Source organism: Nasonia vitripennis, unplaced genomic scaffold, assembly GCF_009193385.2.
Source record: "Nasonia vitripennis strain AsymCx unplaced genomic scaffold, Nvit_psr_1.1 unplaced0244, whole genome shotgun sequence".
Classification (NCBI taxonomy): domain Eukaryota; kingdom Metazoa; phylum Arthropoda; class Insecta; order Hymenoptera; family Pteromalidae; genus Nasonia; species Nasonia vitripennis.
Window position 1 is genome coordinate 494,008 of NW_022280023.1, and position 20,607 is coordinate 514,614.

General features: G+C 36.2%; 1 protein-coding gene and 1 long non-coding RNA gene across 5 annotated transcripts in view; one reads left to right on the forward strand and one right to left on the reverse strand.

Annotated features, from left to right (window-relative positions):
- The window catches only part of LOC107981611, a 325,738-nt gene that overhangs the window by 213,606 nt on the left and 91,525 nt on the right, over positions 1–20,607 (forward strand). For all 4 annotated transcript variants that reach the window (XM_031933416.2, XM_031933413.2, XM_031933412.2 and 1 more), the window contains one exon: positions 9,289–9,447. In XM_031933416.2, coding sequence (XP_031789276.1) covers positions 9,327–9,447 — 121 coding nt within the window. In that variant the 5' untranslated portion in view covers positions 9,289–9,326. The remainder of the gene's footprint in view (positions 1–9,288; positions 9,448–20,607) is intronic.
- Positions 1–20,607, reverse strand: part of LOC116418337 — a 265,518-nt gene that overhangs the window by 172,831 nt on the left and 72,080 nt on the right. The window lies entirely within an intron of this gene.

Here is a 20,607-nt window from a genome sequence, read left to right on the forward strand (position 1 = left end):
CCGCAAAATAGCTTTTGCTTGCACATGAGTCATATTAGTCTCAGTAAACGCTGCTGCAAGCTTATTTTCGAAATTTTCCAAATTATCATGAAACAAATCATCAGATGCGACTGAAGAAAATGTCGCTGATTCCAAATCATCATCATGAACTTGATCTTCCGCAATAGGATGCTTAACTGGATCTACGTTGCCATCATCTGAGATCTCACTCACTGAACGCTCATCATGATTATCACTCATAAAATACACATTATGATTATCACTCACACAACTAACAATATCATTCTCATGGTTCACTTCAACCACATCTTCATGGAAAGAATCAGAAGGAACTTCCAAATTGTGAGATACGCAACTGGAAGAAACATCGCTAAAAGCTCGATCAACTAATTATTCACTATGAGCCTTATCAATTAAACGAAGCCTACGTGCTCTATAAGCAGAACTACATTCTCCTAATGGTTTACGAGAACGAAAATTCTTCATCTTAAACATTATTTCACACCTAAGTTAATATAATAAACTGCAAAAAATTCAGACAGCTTTTTTTATAATTGGCAAAATTGTTCAAATGATCAGTTATGAGTATGAAATAACTTAACGTTGAAGAAATTGCCTTAACACCAGAAGAATCAGAAAGCAGAAATAGCTGGATGGACAGGAACCTCCGCAGGATTGAGAATCGTCCAGGAAACGAAGCAAAATAAGCTCTTGACAAAATTATCTGAAAAACACAAAGATAAATTAGTCTTATATCAATCACATTTAAAAATTATACTAATAAATACACTATAAAATAAGTACATATGATCTTCTACAATATATGAATGAAGGGTCTTTTGTAAACAGAAAAGTGGAGGTACACAGTCGAACATAGGAAGTGAATAGAGTTTAACAAAAACTACCAAGGTAGTTATTTTCAAAATCACTTTTATATCATTAATAATAAGTTTCAGACCTCTAGATAATGAACAACTTGGATTTTATTGTCAATGTATTTGTCTTGACTAATATTCTGACATTGAAATCCAAGTTGTTTATTATCTAGAGGTCTGAAACTTAGTATTAATGATATAAAAGTAATTTTGAAAATAACTACCGTGGCACTTTTTATTTAACTATATTTTTCAACAGTCTATCAGTTAAATCACAGTCGTCTAGTGAAAATCCGAGTGTAGATTCGTAAGTGAACGTACACAATATGGTCTTTAATAAACATTTACATGATAAATGCATTCCAAACAATTAATATAGTATTGCTTCTAATTTATAGACATTTACTCCGAAAATTCTTCCATTGACATTGTAAACATTATTTTTTCAAAGAATTTTATCAATGAAACTTGTATAATTTTTATTATAGAGGTTTCAAAATTTGTAACATTACTATAACAATAGTTTTGAGTAAATGTACCAGACTAATTTGTATTACAAATCATTCTGTCTACATGTTCACCTGTAGACCTATGCACGGCTTTCCACTAAAATAGCTACTACAATTTATTCGCATGATTCTTACACAGGTTTCTTGGTTATACTAGTATACACGATTACATTCCATTTCAACTAGCTTATGCAAATATCTAATTTCAAAAAATTATAAACAAACATCAAGTTTCCTCATGAAGATTTGATAACGTTTGATAACGTAACCTTTGATAACATTTGATAACGTAACCTTTGATAACATTTGATAACGTAACCTTTAAAAAGTGCAATTATTATTAATTAATAACAGATGTCTGTACTTTTCTAAATTTAAAAATTCAAATAAAGCTAGTTAAATAAGTCAATCTGCGTCACAGATCCTTTTTAACATTCTTTCAAATAAATCACATTCGTTCAGTGGAAAGCCGGGTGTAGCTCTACAGGTAAACATGTAGACAGGAATAAACTAAATGAAAATTTCCATGGTAGATTGCTTTCAAATCATTGTTATAGTATTGGTATCAATTTTCAGACGTTTACACAAATAATAATATGAATTTGTTTGTAAACATTCTCTGAGAAAGAATGTTTTACGGTGCAAATTAGATAATTTTGTAAATAGAGGACTATCAATTTAAAGCAATACTATAACAATTATTTCAAAACAATTTAGCATGATACTCTTTGTAAAACATCATTAAGTTTACATCAAGTTCACTTGTAGATGGACTGCTTATCGAGCTATCCATGAAACGACTGGGAAATTATTGGCTAGAATCTGAAATGAGGATCTATAACTTATATTGACTTATTGCATTGGTTTCAACTGTATTTAAAATACTATCAAATTTTAATTTGTACCTATCGCAGACAGCTTTATGAAGAGACACTGTCGAAGGCTTTGGTGGTCTTTGACGGATACAAATAGTAGCTTCCTATCCTGATGAAATGTCCAAGCAACTCTTGATAGCTGTATAAAAACAAACATGCATTAAAGTTTATTCTTAATATATTGATTAGAAATATATTTATTTTTTAAATTAGATAACGGTGAGGATGTTGAAAGTCAGATTGTTGATGTTTAAGTTAAAAGTACAGTAAGTAATACACATCAGTTTATGTATCTATTATAATTATGTAACGATTCACTTTACCTTGACGAAGGATGATTATTATCTTCTTGGAAATGTAATATTCCTTGAACGCACTATAAGGTAGATGGCAGGTGAACATTTTTGAAGTGGCTCTTTCCAAGTTGCTCGGCAGGATGAAAAGAGTCAATTAAGGAATTAGAAAAATTATGAATAATTTACAATAATAATAAAAAATGAAATAAGAAAGCAAATTGTTAAAAAATTTAATTGAAGTATACGTTTAAAAAATATTAAAAGAGAAAGAATAAAAGAAGCTAATAGAAAACGTAATGAGAATAGAAAGAAGCTAATAGAAAAGATAATTAGAATAGAACAAATGCTCCAGGAATTCGAAGAAGGATGAAACTGCTTCTGGCCCTGCTCTCTACCAGCCTCAGGTCGACGAAGCTATGGGTTCTGCAATAGAGCGCGTAGGTCGTCGTCAGCAGTAGATTTGGAAATTCAGCAATCGGACTACGTTTGCCGGGTGTTTGACAGTTCGCCATGGTGAAGCACAAAAAAAAATTCACGGTACTATCTCACTTGTAAAAAAAAGTTGTTATAACGTACAAGTGCACAGTCAGAGAGTCTCGATGCTACTATGAAATCTCGCGACCGCCGTCGTCCCTTTAATACAATTCCCCCCTCCCCCTACCCTTTCGTAGTCCAACAGTTATACGGTTGTTGAAAATACGGCGTAAGGACGTTACAAACTGGCCGTTGAAAATAAAAAATAAATCTTTCATCAGAGAAAAGTACGACGGACGACATCCGTCTGTTTAGAAAAGCAAAATTCGTTACTGCTTAATAAAGGAATACATGTGCGTAGGTAGAATGAGAACACATTTATATTACGTTTAATATTTTTCTTTATTGAAGATTACAAATACATCAAACACATCTTAATCTAGAGGTACACGCTTGATTACATGGTCCTGAGCCTAGAGAACGCTCATCGGCAAATGTAGACGCTCGCTTACATTTTTTATATTTAAGTTTATTTGGAATCTTTTTATAAAATTTGACGACAAGGGTATCGTTTTGCCCAGTGTCTTGTGAGAATAAGCGGCAAAATATCCCGAGTCTCGTACCGCAACACATGTGATATAAAAACATAATAGTGTATTGTCCGCAGCAAATCGAGTCGATACTTTGAAGAGTTTTTTGTATTCCAGCGAAAATATTTACAGTTCTTACGTAGGCGTTCTATATGATGTCTTGATACCGGTGGCAGGCCATAACTGTCGAAATACGTGCCCAATCTATTTTTGTCAATGTAAATAGCTACCCAGTATGTTCTTGGTTTAGTGTGATCATCGGTGTTACACACTATTGCTGCTGGCGTCATCAGCACCCGCGGTATCCGATCTGCAGCGTAAACCCCGATTGTCCGGGCTTTTAAGCCTTCTAGGGCTCTCATAATCTCGGCCGTATTCATTTTTTATTGTAGATGAATCGGTGTCGTTACTCGCGTATTCGTCGTCGTCGCTGCCGCAGGTGTCTTCGTCGCTGTCGATTTAGTCCACCACGTCCCTTCCTCGAAATTGCACAGTGTTACCTCTTCGAGACCACATAGGCTTTTGAATAGCTTGATAAAACACATCGGTGCCAGTCTCTTGTATTTTTTCCAATATTTCACTGGGCACGTGTGAATGGATCCACTTTTGTAGTATGTGTGCTCTCAAGAGTGCACAGTACGATCTTTTATAGGTGTCTGCCTGACAGCCATGGTAGCTGCAGACCTGCGATCATTCAAAGCGTCTCTGCAGTTCACCGAATCCAGTTGTCGTGTAATCATCGAGATTCTCGACGTTGCGCGTCGTTATATATTGGACATATCGTGCTTTCTCAAGGCCCTTGACGTATATTCTTTTAGCCGTTCTAGCAAGGTTATACAGGTGATAGTGTAATTTTCGTAGTGTTATATCGCCCTCGAAACAGTGTATGCCAAAATGTCGCGCCGCTGCATAGTCGTTGGCGATCCTCAAAGAGCAGGGTAAGTCGGTAAATTCGTGCGGTGGCAAAATCACCCAATGAGAAATGACGTGTCCTTGCAGAGAAACTACAGCCAGTTCTTTGGGCAAAAACTTGTCTTCTTTGTCCCTGAAGCCCTGAAGTTCTATCACGTAATCGTAATCCATGGTGAATGTATCGGGTGCTGCTGCTGCCGACATCGATCAACTGAGTCGACGATATACAGCGTCAGAACTCTTATACCTTTTTTTTCTCTCTCCCACCACCCAGCCACTTTAGGAATTAAAGCCCGTTATAATTTGCCTATTCGAGTCGATTTCGAGCACGTTGTCAAACTCTGCGTAAACAATGCAGTTTAGCGTTTCCGTTAGAGCTTCGGCGAAACGCACCTCAACGTGTAGAGACCCCGTGCGAACGAGATTCCAATGGCTGGTAAAATGCGCTGACAAATCCGGTGTCAGATCGAAAGCAAACAGGCAAAATCCGTTGGGATAACCATACCGATCGATATCGAGACCCTCGTTTAGGTAATGTATACCTGTGCTGGAAAAAAGCGTATGATAAGCGTCTACGTATAGCTTATGGTCACCGGTAAAGCGTGGCTGCAACGGCCTACTGAGGACTTGAACGCCGTCCACGTAGAGCGAAATAAAGTTTATGTTAAAGTGTTGAAAATTGAAAGGGTTGAGCTTTCTATTGCCGTTGAAGGCTTTATTTTTAACAAAGCCCAGGATGATCCTTTTGGGTAGCTGTCCTAGTATAACGCTGTCCAGGGTGTCGCCGAGTATACCGCTGTGCAGCGTAAACGACTTGACTTCGGCCCTTGTTAAGGGGTATTTGGCTGTTGTTTTAGTAAGAGCGTTCGCGTGCGCTAGTATAATATCCGGGCTTATCTTGGCACGACGCACGATCAGTGTGGCCTCCTTGATGTGCACCGAAAATTTTCCGTTGTCGGACCAGTCCATGAGACAAAAGGCGTCTTTGCTACGGACCAATTTTACTCTCACGTCTACACCATTGATCAGGAATTTTGGTTGATTAAAAACGTCACAATGCAAATGTCCGATCATGTCGACGGCCTTGCCACCAGCTGTAAAAAACACTCTGTTAATGAGACCTTGATTCGCACCATCAGCCTTACGATCTAAATTTGGCGCGGCATCCATGGCATCGGCGATGTCGATGCTCCACAAAGCAGACGTGAGATGAGAGCGCATAGCAGGTACCGCATAATTTAGCAGCGTTTCTATGTAGGCTCTATACGGATACGCATTGTTTTGTGGTGAAACTAACTTTTGATTGAAAAATATGTCATTCTGATCAAACATTGAGTGTATAAAGTTATTCACAGGGCTAACTTTGAGATTTTCGCTGGGTGTATCACTAGCTGGTAGTATTTGAACGGTCAGGTGCAACATGGTATGCGCGAGATCGATGTAGTAATCGGTTGAACTTGGAATTAAAAATTCCAAGTGTGAGTCACCATCGTCGCTGAGCGACGAAATGGGTTTGTAGTAGAGATAAGCGCTACTTTCGATGGATGTTTGAGTGAGAGGAAGAGTAAAGAGATCTAGCTCGCTCTTCATTCCCTCGCCGCTGCACGCGTGTAGATAAGCCATTGTTATTAATTTTTAGGACCGAAAATATCTGTCACACTTCTGATCCGCCTCTTTCTCTTCTTTTTGCGCTCTAATTTCTTGCTTGGTTTTTTGCTTACTCGCTTTTTTGATTTTGCCTTGCGACGCACGTTGCGTACCGGTGCACGGCTCTTCTTCGACTGCCGTTTGCGCTTGGCAACAGGACCTATATAGCCATTGCCGCTCATCATCATTTGATCAAGCTTGTTTTCTGCTTTTCTTTTCAAATTTTTACCCGACTCTTTCAGTCGACCGCTGAGGGCTTCTTTGAAATTAGCACCGTTATTGGCGACGTCGTCGATTACATTCAGGCCCGCGCGAACAGCTTCTTTGCCGACCGCTTTGGCACCGCGCGCGAGATAAGGTGCTATTCAACGAAAAATCGAGCCCAGAAAGCTTCCAATACCTGAACCTCGTTGGTAAGTCGCTCCGGTGTATACAGATTTTACACCGGCGCCGCCACCGACTTGGTCGTTGTAGTAATGAATATAATGACTCAATTTTATGCCTACAGATTACGCTTAAAGTGAAGCGTAACCGTCAGTGTCCCGTACTCAAATGGTAGTTTTTTTCGAACCCTTTCGTAAAGGTGCCCTTGGATCGACTGATGCGCACGTAATAGTTGACACAGTATTTAGGCTGCGTCGACAATTTTCTGTAACACGTCAATGTAACGTTTGGTGTTGCGGTAGGTAAAGTACCTCCACATACGCTTTTTCAGCGTACGATTCATGCGTTCAACTACGGCCGCTTTGATATCCGGATTTCGGGCGGTGCGAAAAGAAATGTCGTATTTTTTGAGAAGTTTTTGAACAGCGCTACCTGTAAACTCTTTTCCCTTGTCCGATTGTAAACACTGAGGCACACGATTACCGGCTCGTTTGAGAATTTTTTCAATGGCTGTAGCGACTGTCTGAGCTGATTTATCGCGCAAGAGTTCGGCCCATACAAATTTACTGAGAACATCTATGACGACGAGTATGTAACAGAATCCGTCATTCGCTTCTTTGAGCGCGGTTAATTGACACAAATCTGCCTCCCAAACGTCGTCAATATACTCAACTCAAAGTTAAGTTACATGATGATCCATTAGGAACAACTTTCAAGATACTTACTACGTAACTTGCCATGCCCTTTTAATTGTACTTATGGTGTTTGTATCACGTTCTAATACATAGAAAGAAAATTTTGTTTGTTCACCAGAAAACAAAATAAAACTGGCATGGCAAGTTACGTAGTTAGTATCTTGAGAGTTGTTCCTAATTGATCAGTATATAATTTAACTTTGAGTTAAGTAAGCCCTTAATTTAACAAAACAATTTGTATGCTTTATTATGATTAAATATAATAAACTTGACTTTGTTTGATTGATCTCAGTTTTTTTTTATCTGTAATTTAGTTGAGGAATATATCAAACTTGCCTAACCTTTTACTTTTTAAGTTTTTTTTTAGAGATCGTTTATTTCAATAATGTTTTGGAATTTTAAGTTGATATTATGTTTTATTTTATTTTAAGTTGACGAAAATAAACATTATGTATATTTTATAGGACAAGAGAATAAGCGAATTAATCAAAATTGTTGGAGTTTATTAATTTTATTTACTTATAAGAGAACTTTATTTATGAGAAACAGTGACAATAGTGTCAATGCAGTACACTAGTAGAAATAATAAAAGATACATATGTTTGAATAAATATATTTATCAGTTGCAAATTAATAACGCGGTAGTAGTCTTGATGGTTCATGTAGTTCGCCGGATGGCTGTCATCAGACTCACCGCTTCTTCCTTCTTCCGGACTCAGCTGTCCCTTTGGATCCGGGCCATAAAACCCAGGTCAGTTTTTCGAGCTTGTGGCTTTTTAGCTTGTGGGGGGTGGGGGGCGTCTAGATCGATGTGCATAGGCGTCTCTATATGTGAACGTGCGAGTATCGTTGAACTCCAACAAAAATGTAGAAACAACATTGACTTGTTTAAATTAAATGAAGACGATGATGATACATCTAAATATTTATATCATGAAATTCCATATCATTACGTATCTTTAATAAAAAAAAAAAAAAGAAATAAGAGAAAAAATTGTTTAAACCCATTATAAGTAGAATGTATTTTGTCAATCCAAAAAAAAACGCGAAACATTTTTTTTACGTCTTTTATAATCGTACATATGCGTGTTTATAACATGTGCGTGGTGCAAAAACGTATAGAGATATACGTACTGTAGATGGAATTGTTTATGATACATAAGAAGAAGCGTATGTGACAAGAGGTCTCATAAGTGATGATGCAGAATGGGATGAATGTTTGGAAGAAACTGCGTTAAATTTTGAAAATTTATGAATTATTTGAATATATATATATATAGTGCGATATTTGAAAGACTAATATATATATATATATATATATATATATATATATTAGTCTTTCAAATATCGCACAATGCGTCAGAAATGTATAATAAAAAAATATTTTGGCAATTTAATTAATCTTGCCATTTTATTAGTTTTGCCTTAATAATCCCCTTCTTCGTAGGGACCGACGATATAATCTCAGTATAGACTGCATTAAAATAATGAAACATTATATTAACATACTTTACACAAACGAATATAATTTTTGACCATTTTTCCCTTGCCAAACGAATTCTACAACAAAATATAATAACATACATATGTTAACTGCGAGCGAAGCGAGCGTTTTTTGCTATTCTGCAATTAAATTGCAAACGTTTTATGCTACTCTTATGCCAATATAAGGCTGTATCTAGATTTTTGCTGTATAGAATAAGTTATGTAGCCTATTTATACCATATCAAAACTTTACATTGGCTTGAGAGTAGCACAAAACGTTTGCAATTGCATTGCAGACTAGCAAAAAACGCTCGCTGAAGTCGCCGCTTGGATACGTTGTTATTCTACTTAGCCATCGATATAATGCTGTAACAGTATGGCTGAGTCACTATTTGTAACGAGCAAGTTTATATCTTGTTATATCTAAATATCTTATGATACAATAATGCTATTATTTTAGTAATTTTCCTTATTAATGTAATAAAAGTTTGCAAATGCTCGCACTCGTTTAAAGAATGTTGAAAAATACTTTTAAATCTATTTCAGTTTCGCCAGATATATTAAATAATGAGACGAGCGCAGATATGTCAGTTGTTGAAGGAGAAGACACCATGTTATTGTGCAGAGCTACAGGAAGACCAACACCACGTATATCATGGAAACGTGAAGATGGCCATCCCATTATTCTGAAATCACTTCTGCAAAGTAAGTACCAACACAGTCATTTATGTCAAAAATATATTGTTAATAATAGAATTATTTAATATTTTAATTTAATGCTATCGTTTATTATCTATCTATTACTTAAGATGGATGAGGCGATGACAAAAATCCCAAATAACAAACTGCCCAAAAGTCAAAAAGCCCTACAAAAAATTCCGATTTAGCAAAAAGCCCAAAAATATTATCCGAAATTCTGATGATAACAAAACTTTCGAATGATAAAACGCTAAAAAAGACAAAAACACCCAAAAATGATCACCAGCATGATTTGAATAATAAATAAACGCCTAAATAAAAATTTAATGTCTTACTAATTAAAAAAATTAGTCTCTAATACTCGCTCGTTATATTTCAAGATTATTTTAACTTTTAAATATATATAATCCACAAATTTATAATAATAGAAATATGAAACACAAACAATAATGAAATAATATTAACTTTTAAAAAAGTAATAGGTTAGGCGAGTTTGATATATTCCGCAACGAAATTACAGATAGAAAAGAAATGAAATCAATCAAACAAAGTCAAGTTTATAATATTTAATCATAATAAAGCAAAAAATTGTTTTGTCCAATGAAGGGCATATTTAACTTAAAGTTATGTTATATAATGATCCATTAGAAACAACTCTCGAGATACTTACTACTTAACGTGCCATGCCCGTTTGATTTTCTTTTTGGTGATACTAAAATTTTCTTTTTATGTATTAGAACGTGATACAAACACCATAAGTACAATAAAAATGGCATGGCAAGTTACGTAGTAAGTATCTTTAGAGTTGTTTCTAATGAATCATCATACAACTTGACTTTAAGTTAAGTAAGCCTTTGATTAAATAAAATAATTTTTTGCTTTATTATGATTAAATATAATAAACTTGACTTAATTAGTTAGTGAAGTTATTTTTTTTAGAGATTTCAATCCTTTTTAGTAAATTTTTTTGAGTATTTCATATTTGACGTCGTAAAAATAAAATATAAGCATCTTTAGCACCTTTCGACCACAGCTTTTTTGTAACATTTTTATCACTAACGTGAAATCACTGATTTTTCTGATATACACCACCCTCGAATTATTTCTACACCTAGACACCAAAAACCACGGTGCCGAATACTCAGACGTCGTCATCGGCCACCCTTTACAACTAGACGCCGTCCTCGTATGATTTATTTACCTAGACACCAGAAACCACGGAGCGCACCACCTATACCTCGTCATCGGTCACCCTGCACACATAGACGCCTTCCTCGAATGATTTATTTACCTAGACACCAGAAACCACGGAGCGCACTACCTGAACGTCGTCATCGGCTAACCTGTACAACTGGACACCGCGTTCAAATGATTTTTACACCAAAGCACTGAAAACCACGAGGCAAACTACCTAGACGTTGTCATAGGTCACCCTGTACCTCTAGATACCTTCATCGAATGTCATAGGCCACCCTGTACCTCTAGACACCTTTTTTACACCTATAGATCAAGAACCACAGAGCGCGCTACCTAGACTTCGTCATAGGCCACCCTGTACCTCTAGACACCTTCCTCGAATAATTTTTACACCTAGACACAAAAAACCACGGGGCGCATCACCTAGACCTCGTCATCGGCAACCCTGTAACTTAGACACTACTCTTGTATGATTTATTTACCCAGACACCGAAAACCATGGAGCGAACCACTTAGACGTCGTCATCGGCCACCCTGTACACCTAGACACCGTACTTGAATGATTTTCATACCAAGACATCGAAAACAACCTTATCCTTCTCATTGTCTACCCTGGCAAGCTAGTTACTGTTACTGCCCTGAAACGCAGGGAATGCACCGGCAGCCTCTTAATTCTAAATATCGTAATATATTATTATATTTTCTTGAGAAAGTAATTCCCATCTGCATATAGCTGTGCAGCCAACTACACGGTCCTAACATTTCTTGCGGGTAACTTAACGGTCCTAACACATTTCGGGCTGAAGAAGAAAGACGTGATTTCAGCATTTGTGGAGTATACACTCACAAATTACTAAAATAAGCAGCCTTTTTATTAATATTTTTGTTGGAAATCATAGTTTAGCTTAGAAAACATTCTAATAAGCCAAAAAACCGTTGCGTACGTTATTATACTAATAATAATATTAATTATTTTAATTTATTGGTTAAGAGTTAGCTATTGATTAAATATAAGTGTATGCATTTATTTTATTTTTAATATGTTTCCTTTTTTTGAAATATCATTAATTGTTTTTCATTATTAAATATATTTAGTCTTAATTGAAGTGGTATATTTTATAACTCAGACGAAAATCACTGGTAAAATTTTTATTTGTCCAGTTTTTTAGGTTGTTAAGCAATAGCAAATTCTTTTCGTGTATTTTACACGATGGAAACTACGTAAATTTGGCTTCTAATTTAGGTTACACATTTTTTACTGATACATAACCATTCGACACTTATTATTATGGCGAATAGCGAAAGAGGGTCTATGATACAATGCACTATAAGTATACAACAAATGTACCAACAAAAATTTGTCACTACAGCAGACAATGTCCAAATATCAAAATAAGCTTCCGAATGGCGAAACATAGTCTATGATACTACGCACTGAGTATACAACAAATGTACCGAAAACAAATTTTCACTTTCTGTAGATGATGTTCAGGTGTCAGGATGATCCTGAGGTTAACCCATTATAGTTATAGTAAAAGATATACAGTGCTACCTTTAAAATTATACCAAGTGTAACCACCAAGAAACCTCGTTTATAATTATAAGTATATTATCAGCGTTAAAATTCCAGGAAGACCAAAGTTCCAAGAAGTCCAGAAATATGCCCCGAAAAATCTGGAAAGTGCGATATTTCATCTTTATATTAAAATATTATAATATTGGTGCACAAAAGAAAAAAAAACGCTGCGAATTATTTGTCTTATAGCTTTCTCCAACAAATGTTTTAGTTCAAAAAGATAAAATATTGTTCAAATATACTGTATATACAATATATTAATGATTTTTAAAATACTTTCAATTTTAATTATTTAACATAAGAAGCACATCATTTTACATAGGGTCCTTATAACCTCATAAAATCATCAGATGTCTTAAAACATTCTAAATTTTAGTTAGCGAGTTTTAAGGTTTAACAGAAATAGTAATTTTCACTTATATAGGTTATACAGGGTAAGAGATAAAGGATTTAAATCCTGATATCTTTTAAACTAAACAGTTTTATGAGCTGCAAAAAAAACCTAGCCAAGGTGATTAAAAAATTGATATTTTCCTAAAATTTCAACTTAATAAAAGCATTTCTACTCCCGTGATCGTACGACATAGAAAACCCATTTTTTTTAGTTCTCGATTTTTAGCTTGAAAACTAGTCATAAAAATGGTGTTACGAGTGAAGAGTGCAACGAAAAGTGACGGACCCAGGGCTTAAACCAAGATCCTCTGGCTTGCAAGGCAGACGTTCTGTCTTCGCGCCACGGCCGCCACCGTACTGCACTCTTCTAGTTCGCTCTCTTATAGTAATTAGACACCCGTGACATGTATCCACACGTGACAATGTTTTAAAATTTTCACAGCAAATAGATATAATCGTTTTTTATTGTTATAAATTTTTTTAAAACGTTTGACAATTTAGTTTTAGAAATAAATTTTTTTTTAAATCACCTTTTTTATCATAAAAATTGTTGAATATATTGTATATATTATATTATCAAAAAAAAAGCAGATATTTTTTCAAAAATCAAAAAATGGCTATAATATGGCCATAAAATGGTCAGAATCATAAAAAAAATTTCCCTAATTTAGAATCAGAAAACACATGCATGCCAGATTTTGTTACGATCGATCGCGTAATTCCAGAATTATGATGGTATACGCACACACACGTGCGCACGCACACACAGCCACCCGCACGAACATTTTCTAAAAACGCATAATTTGTACTCCAAACACCTTAAAATGCGTTTTTACGAAGTTTCTCCACTTAGAAGGAAGCAATAAAATGGTAGGAATATTCTTAGATGTTAGGACTCATGTGACAGTTAAAAAAATTTCAATTAAATCAGAGGAATTTGAATAAATTGAGCTGGAAATGACGTTTTGGACAAAAATTCCAGCAAAATAATATTATTTAGATGTAGATATCAAATGACGTAAAATCAAAAAAATAATTGATTTTGAATTTTTGGGATATTTAGTTTTACACTACGTGATTTTTTGGATTTAGAGTATACAGTGCTATAAAAATTATACAAATTTAAGGAAGTATGCATAAATCTACAATTAGTATATTTTGGTACAAGATTCGCTTGGGCGACAGATCTTGCATTCGTGTGGAATTTACTTTTGCACGTGTGTTAAACGTTTTTTTTTATACAGAGGGCGAATAATGTGGTTTTAGGCTTACTAGTATAAGTACAAAAAGTTCTAAATTTTCGTCGCCTGAGAAGAAAAAAGCCTAGTATATTTTTTTGAAGGTAAATCGCCGGTTTTGTCAGTGAAGGAAGCATGAAAGAAAATTAAGTTCTACAAAAAAGGGTTATTATTATAGAGGTACAAACTGAGCTATACCGTGAAGGGTGTAAAGTAGAAGTAATAGTTTACATACTTGAAGCCACGTTTTTATATAAATAAACCCGATATGTATCGTTTAAAGAAATCCGTTTCTGAGATCCATGGATTTACTCTTATGCAAGCTTCTTTTTCACGCACTATCTCTCGTAAGAAGGGGAAATAATGCTTAAGCATGCATTTTTTATACTACGAGCTTTAGCCAAGTCTCATGTCGAGTTAAGTTATTTAAATTTTCTGAGTCGCTCAAAATTTTTGATCTACTTGAATATTGCAAGCTCCTTAAATGTTTCAATTTACTTGAATTTTCCAAGCTGCTTAAGCTTTTCAAGCAGACATAAAGTTCTTTTTTGCTTCCTCCTAGAGGAAGCTTTGTAATAGTAAAATTTTGAGTTTGCTTTAAAATTTAATTTGGTGATTCGCTATAAAAAAGCTATCTGCTGCTAAAATTTCAAACGATTTTGTCGAGCGGTTTGCTAGTATAAAGCTAAAATGTAAAAATCGATTTTTCGAAAATTGCGCGAGCGACCTACCTAATCAATGGCCGGTTGTTTTGATGGTTAGGTTGGTTAGGAACAAGCGTCAATGCGTGAATTTCTTTAAAATAAAATTGACGACAGTGTTCGTATTCTATAATAAAAAAACAAAACAACCGCCTCATACATTCGCAGGCAGATATCTACACTATATTAAAAATTTATATTCGGTCAATTTTGTAAAAACCCTCCAAAACTCGTAAAAAGAACAAATTATGATCTATTTTACGGTAGAAATGTTCTTTGAACTTAAGTCATTCAAGTTACCGAAAAAAAATATCAAATTTTTATTAGTTTTTAGCAGTGAAAGAACTTAAAAATGTCCGTCCGTCCGTCAGTCAGGATTTTTTTTGCATTTATTCCACAAAACTTGATGTATTTTATAAATAAAAAAACTATTTAATAGTATAGACCTGTTACAATGCCGCTACCCTAAGCGGGTCTTGGGCGTTGTCGTCCAGATCGGACGGGTGGGTGCCTATCACCACTACACAGCGTGTCCTTAGGTTGCGGATAGAGGAACAGCCCCTGAGAAAGAGGTTAGCTACGAATAAATTGAATAAGCAGCCGCGGACAGCTGATAGGAACAGGCGTGGGTATGATGAGCCCACACTGTCGAACGCATTCATCTTGAAACACTACGCAAGCACCACAACAACAAAAACACTTCACATTAACTCTTATCTCTCAATCTATCTCTTTTATCACACATTACAAAAATGGGCAAAAATCCTGCTGCCGAGGAGGATGCGGGAGCGATGACAACTGCCCCGAAAGGGGATGTGTAGAATGATTCGTCACCTGGTCTTACGCGGTAACGATGCCAGCGAAGGCGCGCTGCCTTGCAGGGGGGCGTTAGGATGCGAGAATGAAACCGTAGTGTGTCTGACGACGAATTGACACTGTCCTCGTCAAAGTCGGAAAGCTCTCATACTTAGTTCTAGAGAGGTATGGGGGTTATCACCTTTAGAACGGTGGACTTACCTGCGATCGGAACAGGATCCGAAGCGCGCGGGTTTAACATAACATCATGGCTCAAAAAAATCAAATCCGAACCAAAAGGGACTTAAGGGTCGGAACTTGGAATGTTCGCAGTCTATACAGAGCAGGTGCGTTTAAAGAACTCGTAAAGGAAGCTGATAGGTACAATCTAGATTTGGTAGCAATACAGGAATCGCAGTGGCCAGATGGCGGAGTACTAGCATCGGGTGACTTCACGTACCGGTATGGGGCCGGGAGTGGGGGATCTCTAGGCACCGGATTTCTCGTAAGCAAAAGCATCATACATTCGGTTAAAAGTTTCAAATCCGTCAATGATAGGCTATCGTACATCATTATCGAAGGGGAATGGTATAGATATGTATTTATTAATGTACACTGTCCTACGGAGGACAAAGAAGAAGAAGCTAAGGATCTCTATTACGAAACTTTAGAGCAGGTAATCGACCAGTTCGCGTCTTACGACACAAGAATAGTATTAGGCGATTTCAATGCTAAAATAGGTAGGGAGGAAATGTTTAGGCCTACTATAGGTAAGGAAAGCCTGCACGAAGCCAGCAATGATAACGGTATTAGGGTCATAAATTTCGCGGCGGCAAAAGATCTTATAATCAAAACTACGTGTTTTAAGCACAAGAACATACACAAGGCAACGTGGACATCGCCGGACGGGGCCACACAGAACCAAATTGATCATTTCCTCATTGAAAAAAGACGTCATACTAATTTTCTTGACGTAAGGGCTTACATAGGGGCAGATAGCGACTCGGACCACTTCCTAGTAGTAGCCAAATTAAGAGCTAGACTAGTAGCGAATCAAAATAGTAAGCGAGCAAACAAGGTAGAAAGCTTCGATATTGAGAAACTACGAGATAGAACAGAACGAATTAGGTACCAGATATAAATTAATAACAGGTTTCAGGCACTTGAAGAAGCAAACACATCGCCGGAGGGGAATGACGAACCGAATAGCTTATGGGGGGACATCGAAAAAACGGTAAAAGAGGCCGCGAACAAAGTACTGGGTAAAAAGAAAAAGCCAAAGAGCAAACCATGGTTTGACGAAGAGTGCGAACTCTGGTTTGAAAGGCGCAAAAAGGCTAAATTAGATAGCTTACAAAATAGAAGCGATAGGACCGTAAAAGAGTATTCTAACGTAAGGAAACAGACGAGCGCGATCTACAGAAATAAGAAGCGGGAGTATCAAAAGAATCTTATTAGGAGAATAGAAACTAACAGTAAGGAAAATAACCCCCGCGAAATGTACAGAGGGATTAACGCCATCAGAAAGGGTTTAAGGAGTAGAGCGCAATTGATGAAGGACGAAAACGGGGACCTCGTAACAAATGACAACGAATTACTGTCGCTGTGGAAAAATTATTTCGATAAATTATTAAACGTGCACGAAAATAGCGAAGAATTAGGGGACGAAATTCATACTGCTGAACCCCACGTGGAGGAACCGAGCTACCAAGAAGTAGAGGCCGCGATTAAAAAACTAAAAAACAATAAAGCCGCGGGAAATGACTCTATACCAGCTGAGTTACTCAAATATGGGGGCGTCGAGCTCACTTTCAAAATCTATAAACTAGTATGTGCCATCTGGAAAAATGAAACAATACCCGAAAATTGGAAGGAATCTATCATTATACCGATTTTTAAAAAGGGGGATAAGACAGACTGCAATAACTATAGGGGTATTTCACTTTTAGCAACGTGCTACAAAGTTCTGTCAAACGTAATACAAGCTAGACTCACTCCATTCGCGGAAGATATAGTAGGAGATTATCAGTGCGGATTTCGGCACAACAGATCGACGAGCGATCACATGTTTACCGTAAGACAGTTGTTAGAGAACAAGTGGGAATTTTGCGAAACCATACACCAACAATTTATAGATTTTAAAAAAGCGTACGACTCTATTAAGCGAAGCAAAATGTATCAAATTCTAGTACTTCTCGGTGTACCGAAAAAACTCGTGAGATTAATTCAAATATGTCTGAACGGAAGCACGGGAAAGGTCCGAGTAGGGGGTAATGTATCAGAACGCTTCATGATACGCGATGGTTTAAAACAAGGGGATGGGCTCTCTACGGTGCTGTTCAACTTAACGTTAGAGTATGCCGTTAGAAAAATGCAGGTTAGCCAGCTGGGCGCAACGCTTAATGGAACAACACAGATACTAGGCTACGCAGATGATTTTGATATACTGGGGGATTGTAGGGAAACGCGGAAATCCACATAAAAGCGGTGGAGTATACAGGGTTAGAAGTGAGTGAATCAAAAACAAAGTACATGATTGTGGATAAGCTAGGCATCTGCAGAGGGGAGGAAGATCTCAGAGTTGGGAATTTTACTTTTGAAAAGGTTAGCGAATCAGGTATCTGGGTACGACCATAAATGATAGAAACGAGATTAATGTCGAAATAAATAAGAGACTCCATTCGGGTAATGCTTGCTTCTACGCCGTGAGTAATTTACTTAAGTCGAGGCTGTTGTCTAAAAACGTTAAAATAAGAATATACAGGACAATAATACTGCCGGTGGTTCTGTACGGGTGCGAAACGTGGGCTCTCACTAAGCAGGCGGACAACCGTTTTAGGGTATTTGAAAATAAAGTCTTGCGAAAAATATACGGGCCGCAGAAAGATGAGGAAACCGGGGAATGGAGGAGACTACACAATGATGAGTTACACAATCTGTACGCGTCACCAAATATTAACAGAATAATAAAATCGCGCATATTGGGATGGGCAGGGCACGTAGCGAGAATGGGAGACGACCGTACGGCAGCGCGTGTCATGAAGGGCAGGTCGATGGTAACGCGACCTCTAGGTAGACCTAGACGTAGATGGGAGGACAACGTAAAAGCGGATCTAGTAGAAATAGGACGGGTGGGTATCGATCGGAGAGGTGCATCTTGGGTGGGGTTGACACAAGATAGGACAGCGTGGAAGACTTGCGTAGATGAGGCGATGAACTTTCGAGTTCCAAATGCCATGTAAACAAAAAAAAAATTTAATAGTATAGACAGGTACATATGATAAAAATATACATTCCTACTAAAAAACATTTTCAAGATTTGGTCCAGGTAGATTGGGAGATGTTAAAACAATTAAAGAAAATAGACGCAATTAATTAATTTTTTTTTTATTTTTGACATATATTATGACATATATCTATACATAGATGAATAAAGATTATTTTAAATTTGGTCCAGATAAAAGAGATGCTGCAATTAAATATTTGTACAGATATAATTTTTTTCAAAGTTATTTGTTTGTGAATATGAAATGACGATTTATGTATTCATGCATATCACAAAATGTTATCTGCAGATTCGATTTACATAAAAGGGATGCTACAAATAATTACTCGTGCAAATATAATCGTTTTTTTTTTAAGTTTTGTGTTCGCGACATATAATGACGAATGCTTTAAGTATTCATTAATATCACAAGATAAAATCCGCAGTTTTGGTCGAGATCAAAGGGATGCTGCAAATAGTTACTTGTGCAGGTATAATATTTTTTGAATTCTATGTGTTTGTAAATTTGAGATGACGCACATGCATATCACAAGATGAAATCTGCAATTTTGGTCGAAATAAATGGAGACGATAAACGAATATCCGAAGACGGTGTCTGGGTGTACAGGGTGGCCGATGACGAAGTCTAGGTGGTGCGCTTCGTTGCTTTTAGTGTCTAGGTGTAAAAATAATTTGAGGGCGGTGTCTAGGTGTAGAGTGCGACCGATGACGAGGTTCAGGTTGTTCGCTCTATGGTATTTGGTGTCTAGGTAAATGAATCATGCGGGAACGGCGTCTAGGTGTACATGGTGGCCGATGACAAAGTTTAGGTGGTACGCTCCGAGGTTTTTTATTTCTAGGTACATACATTATACGTGGACGGCGTTTTGGTGTACAGGGTGGCCGATGACGAGGTCTAGGTAGTTCTCACTTGGTTTTGGTGTCTATGTGTAAAAATCATTCGAGGGTAGTGTATCAGAACAATCAGTGATTTTATGTTAGCAATAAAAATGTTACAATAAAACCATAGTCAAAAGGTGCTAAGGATGCTTATATTTTATTTTTAGGAGAAATATGAAATACCTAAAAAAATGTACTAAAAAAGACTAAAATTTTAAAAAAGTAAAATGTTAGTCAAGTTTGATATATTTCGCAACGAAATAACAGATAAAAAAGAACTGAGATCAATCAACCAAAGTCCAGTTTATTATATTTAATCACTAGGGGAGTACCCCCCTGCTCGCTTTTCTCGCCAACCCCCTAATTTCAATTCTCGTTTTTAATTGTATAATTTTATAATTTTTAAATATTCTCATTACGATTTTGATTGTTCATTCCAAAATGATTAATTTTTGAATTAAACTAGTAAATTAGTAATTTATAAGTTGAAAATATTTTTACTGCAGTTCTCATTTTAATTCTATTTGATATTCGAAATCTATTATGTTTAAACTCGCAGTGGTTACCTATAACATAATGCATAGAAAACGTATCAACAACATATAACAACAAATTCTTGGCGGCTTTGTATTCACGTTGCGTCAAAAATTCGTTTACGTTTGAGTTAAATTCGAAGTTTTACTCGCAATTTTTCAATGCTATATGCACAAATAGTTTGGTTATTCCTATAAAACTGAATTCAAAATTTAATCGCGAGTTTTTATGTATAAATTATTGTGCGGGATACTAAATCCAGGCTGCAATCGTTTGAAAGAGAGAAGGAGAGGGAGAAGGAGAGAGAGAAAGAAGAAAAGAGAGATAAAGAGAAACATACTCAACACTGAAAGTTAAGTATTTTCAATCTATACAATTTTGACATAGTAGATATACAGAATATCCAATAAAATTTCAGAATGTGAAATAGAAATAAAATCCTCGGAGATGGCAAGTGCTTATTTCGTTGCTTTTCGTATTTTTTGTTTAATACGGAAGAAAATCATATAAAAATTGTAAATCATATTTATGAGAATTGGGAATATTTTGAGCTATTTATCGTAGGCG